The 13,181-nt window shown below is 43.1% G+C and overlaps 1 protein-coding gene across 6 annotated transcripts; it reads left to right on the top strand.

The window, feature by feature from the left end:
- Nucleotides 1-12,971, top strand: LOC124033561 (tropomyosin alpha-1 chain). 6 transcript variants are annotated; one of them, XM_046345602.1, is made up of 10 exons: nt 7-402; nt 948-1,073; nt 3,193-3,326; nt 5,534-5,651; nt 7,669-7,739; nt 7,921-7,996; nt 8,204-8,266; nt 8,771-8,840; nt 10,837-10,915; nt 11,383-11,517. In XM_046345602.1, the coding sequence occupies exons 1-10, from the start codon at nt 289-291 to the stop codon at nt 11,384-11,386; spliced, it is 855 nt and encodes a 284-aa protein (XP_046201558.1). In that variant the 5' UTR covers nt 7-288; the 3' UTR covers nt 11,387-11,517. The 6 variants fall into 6 exon arrangements, with proteins under 6 accessions (XP_046201557.1, XP_046201559.1, XP_046201558.1 ...); XM_046345601.1 differs by lacking the exon at nt 10,837-10,915 and having other exon boundaries at nt 1-402; nt 11,383-11,616; XM_046345603.1 differs by lacking the exons at nt 10,837-10,915; nt 11,383-11,517 and adding an exon at nt 12,833-12,971 and having other exon boundaries at nt 4-402.
- The last annotated feature ends 210 nt before the right edge of the window (nt 12,972-13,181 follow it).

The following is a 13,181-nucleotide window of genomic DNA, read 5'->3' as shown; positions in this document are numbered from 1 at the left end:
GTCTTATCAACGGTAAAATGTATTGGATCAGCGAATCGCCGAGGAGAGCCATAAAAAAGGCAGGACCCGCGGAAGAGAGCATCTGGCGTCGCTTCCACAAAAAGTATTTGGTACCCATGGGGATCCAGTAACTCCTCTGCTATAGTACATATTTGACAAGCTATTGTCGGCTCGAGCTTGCACTCCAGCTTCACGTTCAGTGTGGTTCAGACGCGCGGAGCTTCTCAGCGTTTTACTCAAAGTTTGGTTTTTGTCAGTTGGTGAGACCACCCCAACAACACAGCAGTCATGGACGCCATCAAGAAGAAGATGCAGATGCTTAAACTCGACAAGGAGAATGCCCTGGACAGAGCTGAGGGAGCTGAGGGAGACAAGAAGGCAGCGGAGGACAAGAGCAAACAGGTTGGCATCCATAGAGAAATCGGGTTCTGTCTTGTTTGGGCACGGAGTGCTTTGGAGCGTTCTCTCTCTCGATATGGATTAAATCAAGTCTCAGAGGATGAGTATGAGGATCAGTATTGATTGTTGTATTTAATCGTATTAGGAATATATTTGTTTTTGGGGCGTGACAATATTTTATTATTTGACTCCAGGAAGTTTTAGAAAATATTGTTTGACCGATTCATTTATACTGCATCATGCAGGATTAAGCCTAGTATAAACTAATATGCTTTGATCAGCGTTATATATATTTTTTACCCTAAAATATGAATAGCGTAGTCTATTGATTAAAGTATGCCACTCTAGTGTTGTGAGTGGATTGAATAAATTACATGTCAATACTTGTCCAAAGACAAAGAATATGATATGAAGCATTTATAAGTGTTTGTCTTTTTTCTATGACTCTTGGCTTTTGTTTTCTTCCCTTTTTGTCTGTTTCTGGCTGTGCGTCCACTCTGTTTGTGGCACACCCCAATTGACTGATGATATTATCCACCAACTATCAGCTTGAGGATGACCTGGTAGCGCTGCAGAAGAAGCTGAAGGGAACAGAGGATGAGTTGGACAAGTACTCCGAGTCTCTTAAGGATGCCCAGGAGAAACTTGAACTCGCTGAGAAGAAAGCCACAGACGTAAGTTTGAAGAGGCGCGGTGGCATAAACCTGTCCGAAGTGTTAAGAGTGGATTCAGGGGGACTACGAACAGTCTGCTAACATGGAACCTCAACATGTTTCATTCAAGGCCTACTCATCATACATATACATATAAATTATGATTATTTTAATGTTTCAGTTTGGAATAGCCTACATAATTGTTTATGGTGAATAGCTGCGTCTTCATTAGGCTCGACCTGCAATGCGCAATATTCCACGTGTTCACTGAAACCGAATAAGACTGAGTATACCAACTGTAGGCCTAACAAATGTGCCTTGTGTGCCACCCTCCTCGAAGATGCAAGCAGAAGGTTAAATTTAGCTGTGTTTTATATGGCCAAGTTACAGGTTTAGGCAGTGTACCCTGTGCTCCCCGCAACCTGTTGGGTTAAAATGGGGGCCCGTTTAGAATTTCAGTTAAAAGTTTGGTGGAAGTTTTTGAATATTTTAAATACCTTTTATTTTAGATTTGTAGGTGTCATACATTATATTCCAGTCGTCAAATTAAAACTTTTACTTCTCCTTTTATTGAGAATGTTGTAGGGGACGCCAATAATTAAACGTTTGTTCTTATAGGAAACATGCCTCTTATTGTGTCAGTTTAGAAAGAACACCTAATTATGATTTTTTTTAAACATTAAACAAAAATGGTACCAAAAATATTTATACTTTAAGTAGCCTATAGGTCTATCATTATTATGAATTGGGATAATCATGTTACTTTTTGTCCTTATGTAATCGATTTTTATTTTTATATACAATTAATATCTTCAAATACTCTGCTCTGAGCAGAGATCACATTATAGGCTAATGGCCAATAAGTTATTATGACATAATCACATTATCTCACTATAATACAATAAATAAAAACCTCTTTAACAAAATATTTCTGGATATTTTGAGGCAATTAATGAAATGTGTTACTTCCGGTGTCATTTAGCGCAAATCCTAGCCTCCCCAGTAGCAGAGTCGTGAGCAGATTTTGTCATCCCGGCATCGTTGCGCCTTTCTGTCCCGAGAACCGTCAGAAGAAAGGCATAGGCAATAGAAAATAGGCAGTAAACAAGGGAAATGGCCGGGCTAACTTCGTTGGAAGCTGTAAAAAGGAAAATTAAAGCATTACAAGAGCAGGCTGACGGTGCAGAAGAGTCGGCAGAGAGGCGGCAGAAGGATCTGGGTCTGGAGAGGGATGCGAGAGAATCCGTAAGCCCTGGCTAATAATTTAAGACAATTAGTCTGCAGCCTGCCTGACGACAGTATTATTATAAATCTGATCAACACGCTTGGTAAAACGATAGACAGAATATAGATGATTTTACGGTACTAAAAACATCAATATTTTGTCTGTCATGTGATGTGCTAAAAGATGGAGAAATGGGACAGTGAGAATCGATTCAATGGTAAAACGTGCCAGGCTCTAAAATAAACACATTAGCTTAGGCTGCTGCAGTTTCAGCATGCTCCAGTCGATCATACACTGTCATCCTACACCTCCTGTAGCTACATACATTTACATAAGTGTTAGCTTATTATGTTTATATTGGTCACTGCCTTTCCAAACATACAAATGAGGCCTATATAAATGTATATTTTATACAATCTTGTCTATAGAATGTTATATATAATGCTGGAGATTTACATGAAAGTACAGGGGCTCCGGAGTGGTGCAGCGGTCTAAGGCACTGCATCGCAGTGTTAGAGGGGTCACTACAGACCCTGGTTCCATTCCAGGCTGTATCACAACCGGATGTGATTGGGTGCCCCATAGGGCGGCGCACAATTGGCCCAGCATCGTTCGGGTTAGGGTTTGGTTGGGGTAGGTCGTCATTGTAAATAAGAATTTGTTCTTAACTTACTTGCCTAGTTAAATAAATAAATACATAAATAAAAAACAGTGTGGTCTGGGCCCTTATCCCTTTCTCACACATTAAACCTTAATCCCCTATAGTGTTAAGAAGCCCCCCACAGAGGTATCCAAATATGAACCCCAACCTCCTCCATTACACATCTCTCCAGATACTGTATTATGCAAGAAAGTGTGACTGTCTGAGTGTGCATCAGGTTGACATTGTGGTTTCCCCATGTTGTGCTCACTTAGGCCGAGGCTGATGTAGCTTCCCTGAACAGACGTATCCAACTGGTTGAGGAGGAGTTGGACCGTGCTCAGGAGCGTCTGGCCACAGCTCTGACCAAGCTGGAGGAGGCTGAGAAGGCTGCTGATGAGAGTGAGAGGTGAGCAGAGCAGAGACTCCGACTCTGTATCATACACTACACTCTTAGACAAAAAAGGTGCAATTTAGAACCAAAAATGGTTCTTTCAGCTGTCACCATAAGAGAAGCCTGTGAAGAACCACTTTTGTTTACGGGTAGGACCCTTTTGGGTTCCATGTAGAACCCTTTCCACAGAGGCCTCTACATGGAAGCCAAAAGAGTTCTACATGGAACCTAAAAGGGTTTTACCAGGAGTCAAAAAGGATTCTCCTGTGGGGACACCCTTTTGGAACCACTTCTTCTAGGAGTATAGACATCATCAGACCCGTCAGCCTGTCTCAAACACAGCCATCATCAGACCCGTCAGTCTGTCTCAAACACAGCCATCATCAGACCCGTCAGTCTGTCTCAAACACAGCCATCATCAGACCCGTCAGCCTGTCTCAAACACAGACATCATCAGACCCGTCAGCCTGTCTCAAACACAGCCATCATCAGACCCGTCAGTCTGTCTCAAACACAGCCATCATCAGACCCGTCAGTCTGTCTCAAACACAGCCATCATCAGACCCGTCAGCCTGTCTCAAACACAGCCATCATCAGACCCGTCAGCCTGTCTCAAACACAGCCATCATCAGACCTGTCAGTCTGTCTCAAACACAGCCATCATCAGACCCGTCAGTCTGTCTCAAACACAGCCATCATCAGACCCGTCAGTCTGTCTCAAACACAGCCATCATCAGACCCGTCAGTCTGTCTCAAACACAGCCATCATCAGACCCGTCAGTCTGTCTCAAACACAGCCATCATCAGACCCGTCAGTCTGTCTCAAACACAGCCATCATCAGACCCGTCAGTCTGTCTCAAACACAGCCATCATCAGACCCGTCAGCCTGTCTCAAACACAGCCATCATCAGACCCGTCAGCCTGTCTCAAACACAGCCATCATCAGACCCGTCAGTCTGTCTCAAACACAGCCATCATCAGACCCGTCAGTCTGTCTCAAACACAGCCATCATCAGACCCGTCAGCCTGTCTCAAACACAGACATCATCAGACCCGTCAGCCTGTCTCAAACACAGACATCATCAGACCCGTCAGTCTGTCTCAAACACAGCCATCATCAGACCCGTCAGTCTGTCTCAAACACAGCCATCATCAGACCCGTCAGTCTGTCTCAAACACAGCCATCATCAGACCCGTCAGTCTGTCTCAAATACAGCCATCATCAGACCCGTCAGCCTGTCTCAAACACAGCCATCATCAGACCCGTCAGCCTGTCTCAAACACAGCCATCATCAGACCCGTCAGTCTGTCTCAAACACAGCCATCATCAGACCTGTCAATCTGTCTCAAACACAGCCATCATCAGACCCGTCAGTCTGTCTCAAACACAGCCATCATCAGACCCGTCAGTCTGTCTCAAACACAGCCATCATCAGACCCGTCAGCCTGTCTCAAACACAGCCATCATCAGACCCGTCAGTCTGTCTCAAACACAGCCATCATCAGACCCGTCAGTCTGTCTCAAACACAGCCATCATCAGACCCGTCAGTCTGTCTCAAACACAGCCATCATCAGACCCGTCAGTCTGTCTCAAACACAGACATCATCAGACCCGTCAGTCTGTCTCAAACACAGCCATCATCAGACCCGTCAGTCTGTCTCAAACACAGCCATCATCAGACCCATATAGATGACATCAATCCACATGGCCACAGTAATAATATTATCATTTCACTCTTAAAAGTGTTCAGTAGAGGATGCATTATAAAGGGATTGTATAATTTCAGCCAGTAGTTTTAGAAGAAGCCAAGCCGAGCAAAAATTGTGCACAACGACATCCATTTCTTATGATATGTTACATCCTGCATTTAAAAAAAACAATATTCTGCAATTCATATGATACAGTATGTTATGAATTCCAATAAGTACAATATGTGACAAATTTGTAAGTGCTTAAGATCATGTTCAATCTCTTTAACTAGCACACTTATTGAGAAGAGTTCATGTAAAATATGCATAAGCACACTGTACCAGATTTATTGTGTTACAATAGCCAAGTGCCAAATGTAGTTATGGCCCCCACAGTGTGTGGACTGTTGGGCTGCAGATTAATGTCCTGTTCCTTTTAGTTGATCAACATTTTATTTATTTAAAAAACAAGACAACATGCAATGTCCTCCTATCCCTGACATATGTTCCCCCGTTTATTCCGTCCTCCAGAGGCATGAAGGTGATTGAAAACAGAGCATCGAAGGATGAGGAGAAGATGGAGCTGCAGGAGATCCAGCTGAAGGAGGCCAAGCACATCGCTGAGGAGGCTGACAGGAAATACGAGGAGGTGAGTTTCCCAGCATTCCTTAGGCTGATACTGTTATGCAGGTGAATGAGGACCCAAAAGCGACTTGGCGAAAACAGAGTCTTTAATCCAGTTTAAGGAAATAGCAATACTCCTAGACAAATCGGAGCGGTAAATTAAGCATAAAAAACAATTCCACTCGTAATCACGAGAACTGACTGGAGACTCTAATAAACTGCAGGTTGCCTCGGGAAGGCACTTGACCGTCGCAGACTCAGACACCTGCTCACCACGCAGCATCTGAGGGAAACACGACACGACAGGGCGATACAAAGACACAGCACGGTGAACAATATACAAGGATCCGACAGGACAGAAACGGAAAACAAGGGGAGAAATAGGGACTCTAATCAGGGGAAAAGATAGGGAACAGGTGTGGGAAGACTAAATGATTGATTAGGGGAATAGGAACAGCTGGGAGCAGGAACGGAACGATAGAGAGAAGATAGAGAGAGAGGGAGAGAGAAAAAAGGGAACGAACCTAAAAAGACCAGCAGGGGGAAAACGAACAGAAGGAAAAGCAAAATGACAAGACAATATAAGACAAAACATGACAGATACTTTATGATATACAGTACCTTCAGAAAGCATTCAGAACCCTTTACTTTTTCCTCATTTTGTTACGTTACAGCCTTATTCTAAAAATGGATTCAATAAAAATAAATCCTCATCAATCTACACACAATACCTCACAACGACAAAGCAAAAAGGGGTTTTATTTAAAAAATAAAAATAAAATTAAAGATAAGAAAACAGAAATACCTTATGTACATAAGTATTCAGACCCTTTGCTATGAGACTCGAAATTGAGCTCAAGTGTATCCTGTTTCCATTGAGCATCCTTGAGATGTTTCTATAATTTGATTGGAAAATGTGGTAAATTAAATTGATTGGACATGATTTAGAAAGGCACACACCTGTCTATATAAGGTCCCACAGTTGACAGTGCATGTCAGAGCAAAAATCAAGCCATGAGGTCGAAGGAATTGTCTGTAGAGCTCCGAGACAGGATTGTGTCGAGGCACAGATCTGGGGAAGGGTACAACAAAACATTCTGCATTATTGACGGTCTCCAAGAACACTGTGACCTCCATCACTTAAATGGAAAAAGTTTAGAACCACCAAGACACTTCCTAGAGCTGGCCACCCGACAAAACTGAGCAATCGGGGGAGACGGGCCTTGGTCAGGGAGGTGACCAAGAACCTGATGGTCACTCCGACAGAGCTCTGTGGAGATGGGAGAACGTTCCAGAAGGACAACCATCTCTGAAGCACTCCACCAATCAGGCCTTTATGGTAGAGTGGCCAGACGGAAGACCTCAGTAAAAGGCACATGACAGCCCACTTGGAGTTTGCCAAAAGCCACCTAAAGACTCAGACCATGAGCAACAAGATTCTCTGGTCTGATGAAACCAAGATTGAACTCTTTGGCCTGAATGCCATGTGTCACATCTGGAGGTAACCTGGCACCATCCCTACGGTGAAGCATGGTGGTGGCAGTGTCATGCTGTGGGGATGTTTTTCAGCGGCAGGGACTAGTCAGGATCGAGGGAAAGATGAACAGAGCAAAGTACACAGAGATACTTGATGAAAACCTGCTCCAGAGTGCTCAGGAACAAAGACTGGGGCGAAGGTTCACCTTCCAATAGGACAACGACCCTAAGCACACAGCCAAGACAACGCAGAAGTGGCTTCGGGACAAGTCTCAGAATGTCCTGGAAAAAATTGAAGTGGTCTGAATACTTTCTGAAGGAACTGTACTTCTGAGGTCCTCGTGTGTGTGTGTGTGTGTGTGTGTGTGTGTGTGTGTGTGTGTGTGTGTGTGTGTGTGTGTGTGTGTGCGTGTGCGTGTGTGTGTGTGCGTGCGTGTGTGTGCATGTGCGCTTGTGGGAAACAGACAGCATATAGACCTGTACATAAAACTAAACATATAACATATTGATTGCTTGGTGCACCAATGTGGTATAGTGATGTGTTGTCCTATTATGGGTGAAAACAGGTCGCCCGTAAGCTGGTCATCATTGAGAGTGATCTGGAACGTACAGAGGAGCGCGCTGAGCTCTCTGAAGGGTAAAAACTTTGGAACCAACCTCAAAATACAGCACGATTTACTGCTTTGGAGACAACCTGCTGTTACTCTTATTGTGTGCTTATTGCCCTGTTATAACTCTTGTTTCTTTCCCCCGTCGGTCCTCCTATTGTATTCGTCCCTACCCCTGCTCTGCTCCTTCAAACATACATAAAACACCAGCAAATGTGCTGAGCTTGAGGAAGAGTTGAAGACTGTCACAAACAACCTGAAGTCTCTTGAGGCTCAGGCAGAGAAGGTAGGTGTCTGTTTAGACGAATGCATCTCTTCTCAGGTCGTTGCAGTCACTTATATCCCCATTGCCTGCTAGTATAGCCATAGAGATAAAGGGAGGTAACTCTATTGAGTAGGCCCACTCATTTATGCCTGTTATCCCTTGAACCAGTTCATGTCGGTAGTGCTGTGATGATGACTCTCTGACCTGCGCTCCACTATGTCACTACAGTACTCACAGAAGGAGGACAAGTACGAGGAGGAGATCAAGGTTCTCACAGACAAGCTAAAGGAGGTGAGTTCCCTTTAGCATTAGCAAATTAGCTAATGTTTCCATTCACTTTAAATCAAATCAAATGTATTCATATAGCCCTTCGTACATCAGCTGATATCTCAAAGTGCTGTACAGAAACCCAGCCTAAAACCCCAAACAGCAAGCAATGCAGGTGTAGAAGCACGGTGGCTAGGAAAAACCTCCTAGAATGGCCAAAACCTAGGAAGAAACCTAGAGAGGAACCAGGCTATGTGGGGTGGCCAGTCCTCTTCTGGCTGTGCCGGGTGGAGATTATAACAGAACATGGCCAAGTTGTTCAAATGTTCATAAATGACCAGCATAAATTACCATTAGCTAAAGTGGGACATTAGCGTTAGCATCTTAACCACTAGATCGTCTGTAAAGTGCGACCATAGAAAGGGTGGAGAACACTAGACATTGTATTATATATCTATGTTGGAACATGTTTTGGTGTGGTGAGGATGGGAGACACTCATCACATCTTGTCTGCCTCTTGTGCCACAGGCTGAGACCCGTGCTGAGTTCGCTGAGAGGTCCGTGGCCAAGCTTGAGAAGACCATTGATGATCTGGAGGGTATGGACCTTTTTTCCTTTCTTTTCATATATTGTGAAGCATTTTCTATGTGAGAATCTGAGGTAAGTTCTATAGTAAAACCGGACATCAGAAAATCAGAAAGTATTCACACCCTGTTGTATTTGTTACAGCCTGAATTTAAAATTGATTACATTTTGTCACTGGCTTACACACAATATCCCATAATATCAGAGGAATTATGTTTTTAGAAATGTTCACAAATTAATAAAAAAATGAAACGTTGAAATGTCTTGAGTCAATAAGTATTCAACCCATTTGTTATGGAAAGCCTAAATAAGTTCAGGAGTAAAAATGTGCTTAGCAAGTCACATAATAAGTTGCATTGGCACACTCTGTGTGCAATAATAGTGTTTAAAATTATTTCTGAATGAATACCTCATTCATCTCTGTACTCCACATATAAAATTACCTGTAAGTTCCCTCAGTTGAGCAGTGAATATCAAACACAGATTCAACCACAAAGACCAGGGAGGTTTTCCAATTTCATGCAAAGAAGGGCACCTATTGGTAGAAGGGTAAAAAAAAACACACGCATTGAATAACCCTTTGAGCATGGTGAAGTTATTAATTACACTTTGGATGTTGTATCAATATACCCAGTCACTACAAAGATACAGGCGTCCTTCCTAACTCAGTTGCCGGAAAGAAAGGAAACCGCTCAGGGATTTCACCATGAGGCCATTGGTGACATTAAAACAGTGAGGGTTTAATAGCTAGGATGGGAGAAAACTGAGGATGAATCAACAACATTGTAGTTACTCCACAATACTAACCTAAAGGACAGAGTGAAAAGAAGGAAGCCTGTACAGAATTAAAATATTTTAAAAAATTCATCCTGTTTTCAATAAGGCACTAAAGTAAAACTGCAAAAAATGTGACAAAGAAATTAACTCTATATCATGAATACAAAGTGTTATGTTTGGGGCAAATACAACACATCACTGAGCACCACTCTTCATATTTTCAAGCTTGGTGGTGGCTGCATCATGTTATGGGTATGCTTGTCATCTGCAAGGACTAGGAAGATTTTTAGGATAAAAATAAACAAAATAGAGCTAAGCAAGGGCAAAATCCTAGAGGAAAACCTGGGAGACAAATTCACCTTTCAGCAGGAGAATAATCTGAAACAGAAGGCCAAATATACACTGGAGTTGCTTACCAAGATGACATTGAGTGGCCTAGTTACAGTTTTGGTTTGAAAATCTATGGCAAGACTTGAAAATGGCTGTCTAGCAATGATCAACAACCAACTTGTCAGAGCTTGAATAATTTTAAAAAGAGTAATGTGTGAAGTCTAACCTTTCATCACCTCCTCTGTGGTGTCATCAGATACTGCATCTACATTCTGCACAGTCAGTTCTGTGCTAGGCAGACTAGGCCAGTGCCACAGCTGACATTATGCAGACCCACAGTCAGTTCTGTGCTAGGCAGACTAGGCCAGTGCCACAGCTGACATTATGCAGACCCACAGTCAGTATTTGTTAGGCTAGTGCAGGCCAGGGAAAGAAATGTCTCATGCTGCTGTTGGTGTGACTGTGGCACTGTAGCTGTGGAATTACAAAGCATTCACAATGGAGCTCTATATAATTTGGTTGGAGACCATGTTGTCATTTCCTTCTGGAAAAGAAAGCAGCGACACACTATACCACTCTGATGTAATATGTATTAATTAGATACAAACATTTCAACAACAAGCTGCCTTCATCAAGGTTTCAGTTAGTCATTTCCTGATTGGTCTAAACCATCTAACAGGGCATTAGTGGCCTGTGCACATCCTATTGTTCCCTTATTCTTTTTTGGTTTGACATTCTATTTTATTGATTTGTTCTCTGACAATCCATAGTTTTTTCCTACCTTTTCCCCTCCTTTCTTTGCTCTGTCTATCATCTCTGTTGTTGTCCCCAACCTCCTTCATTATCACCCCATCGACGTCCTCTCCTCCACCTCTCCTCCTCCTCCACTCCACCCATAATAGATGAGTTGTATGCACAGAAGCTAAAGTACAAGGCCATCAGCGAGGAGCTGGACCACGCCCTCAACGACATGACCTCCATGTAATCTATCACCTGCTTGTGTCTGCTTGTGCGTTGTGCGTAGGTCTCACCCACTCACATGTGTTTCTACTGTATAACTCCCTCTAGTGGCATATTGTTCTGGATGTTTCATCTCTGGATGTTTCCACTCACATTTTAGTTTCAGTGCCTACTAATCTGACTCACTTTATGCTTCTGCCATGCAACAGCAAATAGCTTTTGCCTTTTGTAGTTAACTAGTGGCTTTTTTGTTTGGCTGAGAAAACGATATAGAATCTAACATGCATTGTACAATTAAAGTTTTTACATGCTTTCAGAAACATCTAAATTGAACTTCCAGAATAGTGTACCTCTCAACCTTTTTGAGTACCTGGCTCTGCTTTCTGTTCTGTGTGCTGTGGTTTCCACCCTGCATGTCATATCAGTCACGTGCCTTTCTATGATTTGTCCCCCCAACGCGTTCTGTTTTTCCTCTCATTCTTTTCCAGTTAAATTGTTTACATCATTTCACAACCATCACAGACGGTGGTTGAGAGGCCTCTCTCTACTACAACTATGTGGCAGTATCGCCCAACATCCTGTCCCCTATGTCTCCACGTCTCTTCTCTACCACAGCACCACCGCACACTGGGCCTCTGCTGCTGCTGCCATCCTATAGACCACCTTTTGTACAGAACCCTGACTCATTTTGCTTTCTGTAAAATAAACTTTACATCCATCCATGTCAGCCGTCCTTACCCTTCAATTCTGAAGTTCTTAATTTCCTTCATTTCATTTCCTGTCTTTAAATGTTTCTCTGTTTAATTTATTACTGAGCAGCTTTGAATAAAACCGAAAGCTCCTCTTCACAAACGTATATTTTTTGTTTTTGATTTGATTTTGGTTGGCACTATGAACTAAGGTAGTAGTATTAACAAAGAATGTGCTTACATTTGGACAAAAGCACATCCACCGAGCTTATTCTTTACAAAAAAGTATACAGGTGTTTATTGACAAGGATTTGCAAGAAATTAAGAGGGAGAGAGAGCTAAAAAAGATTGTGTAGAGGTGCGGTGGGACAGGGATTTGACCCCTCTCAGGCAGTGGATTGTGTAGAGGTGCGGTGGGACAGGGATTTGACCCCTCTCAGGCAGTGGATTGTGTAGAGGTGCGGTGGGATATGACCCTCTCAGACAGGGATTTGACCCCTCTCAGGCAGTGGATTGTGTAGAGGTGCGGTGGGACAGGGATTTGACCCCTCTCAGGCAGTGGATTGTGTAGAGGTGCGGTGGGACAGGGATTTGACCCCTCTCAGGCAGTGGATTGTGTAGAGGTGCGGTGGGACAGGGATTTGACCCCTCTCAGGCAGTGGATTGTGTAGAGGTGCGGTGGGACAGGGATTTGACCCCTCTCAGGCAGTGGATTGTGTAGAGGTGCGGTGGGACAGGGATTTGACCCCTCTCAGGCAGTGGATTGTGTAGAGGTGCGGTGGGACAGGGATTTGACCCCTCTCAGGCAGTGGATTGTTTAAGTGCAGAGGGCTGCGTTTAAGTGCAGAGGGCTGCGGACATAACCTCTCTACCAACCTCAGACATGGTTTCAACTTCTTTAACCAGCCGAGTAATTGACATGGATTGATCAGAAACTGAAAATGTATCTGTTTCAGTATCCTCAGCATTCCTGATGGTCACACTTTGCTTCATGTTCAAAGCCAAAAGATAATAGTGACGTGTAACATTGGGGATATTCTGTAAACATATAATTCAGTCATTTCACAGTCACACCATCTCCACATTGAGGTGAGGGAGCCATTTCTTAGTTTGCATATAGATGTGATCATTTAGGCAGAGGGTAGAAAACAATGGTATGTGTTGTGTGTGCTGTTGTGGCATCTTTCTGTACTAACACACGTTGTTTTCTCTATTCTATTTTCTCTTAACCTGCTTTCTGACTGCAAAGACCCTCTGTACCAGCAGCTTGAGAAAAATCGTCTTCTTTCCAATGAACTGAGAGTGGTGTTAAATCAGGATTAAACTATTACTGGATGTGTTGTGAAATTAGCACTGTGTTCAAATTGGATGAAACAAAATGAAAGGCACTCTTCATTTGTGGCACAAAATTAAAATACCTTTGTCTTTTCATGCCATTGGCCGTAGACATTTGTCTGATGCTGTGATGGAAATATAGGCGAATGTGTGTCTCTGACACAAACCTAAGAGTGAGGCAAAGACAAAAAATATATATATTGGATAATATTTATCGGGAAGAAATAATTGGACTTGTAGTTAATGCGGAGCATCAGAGAAAT

Source organism: Oncorhynchus gorbuscha, linkage group LG04 (genome assembly GCF_021184085.1).
Source record: "Oncorhynchus gorbuscha isolate QuinsamMale2020 ecotype Even-year linkage group LG04, OgorEven_v1.0, whole genome shotgun sequence".
NCBI classification, from domain to species: Eukaryota; Metazoa; Chordata; class Actinopteri; order Salmoniformes; family Salmonidae; genus Oncorhynchus; species Oncorhynchus gorbuscha.
Note: the sequence above shows the minus strand (reverse complement) of the source record. Positions and strands in the feature narration are given on the sequence as shown.

Bases quoted from the DNA above. Each gene is read 5' to 3' on its own strand.
- LOC124033561 (XM_046345601.1), top strand. From the start codon at position 289: ATGGACGCCATCAAGAAGAAGATGCAGATGCTTAAACTCGACAAGGAG. The intron at 1,074-3,192 runs GTAAGTTTGAAG...GTGCTCACTTAG, and splicing joins CTGAGAAGAAAGCCACAGAC to GCCGAGGCTGATGTAGCTTC. The intron at 8,267-8,770 runs GTGAGTTCCCTT...CTTGTGCCACAG, and splicing joins TCACAGACAAGCTAAAGGAG to GCTGAGACCCGTGCTGAGTT.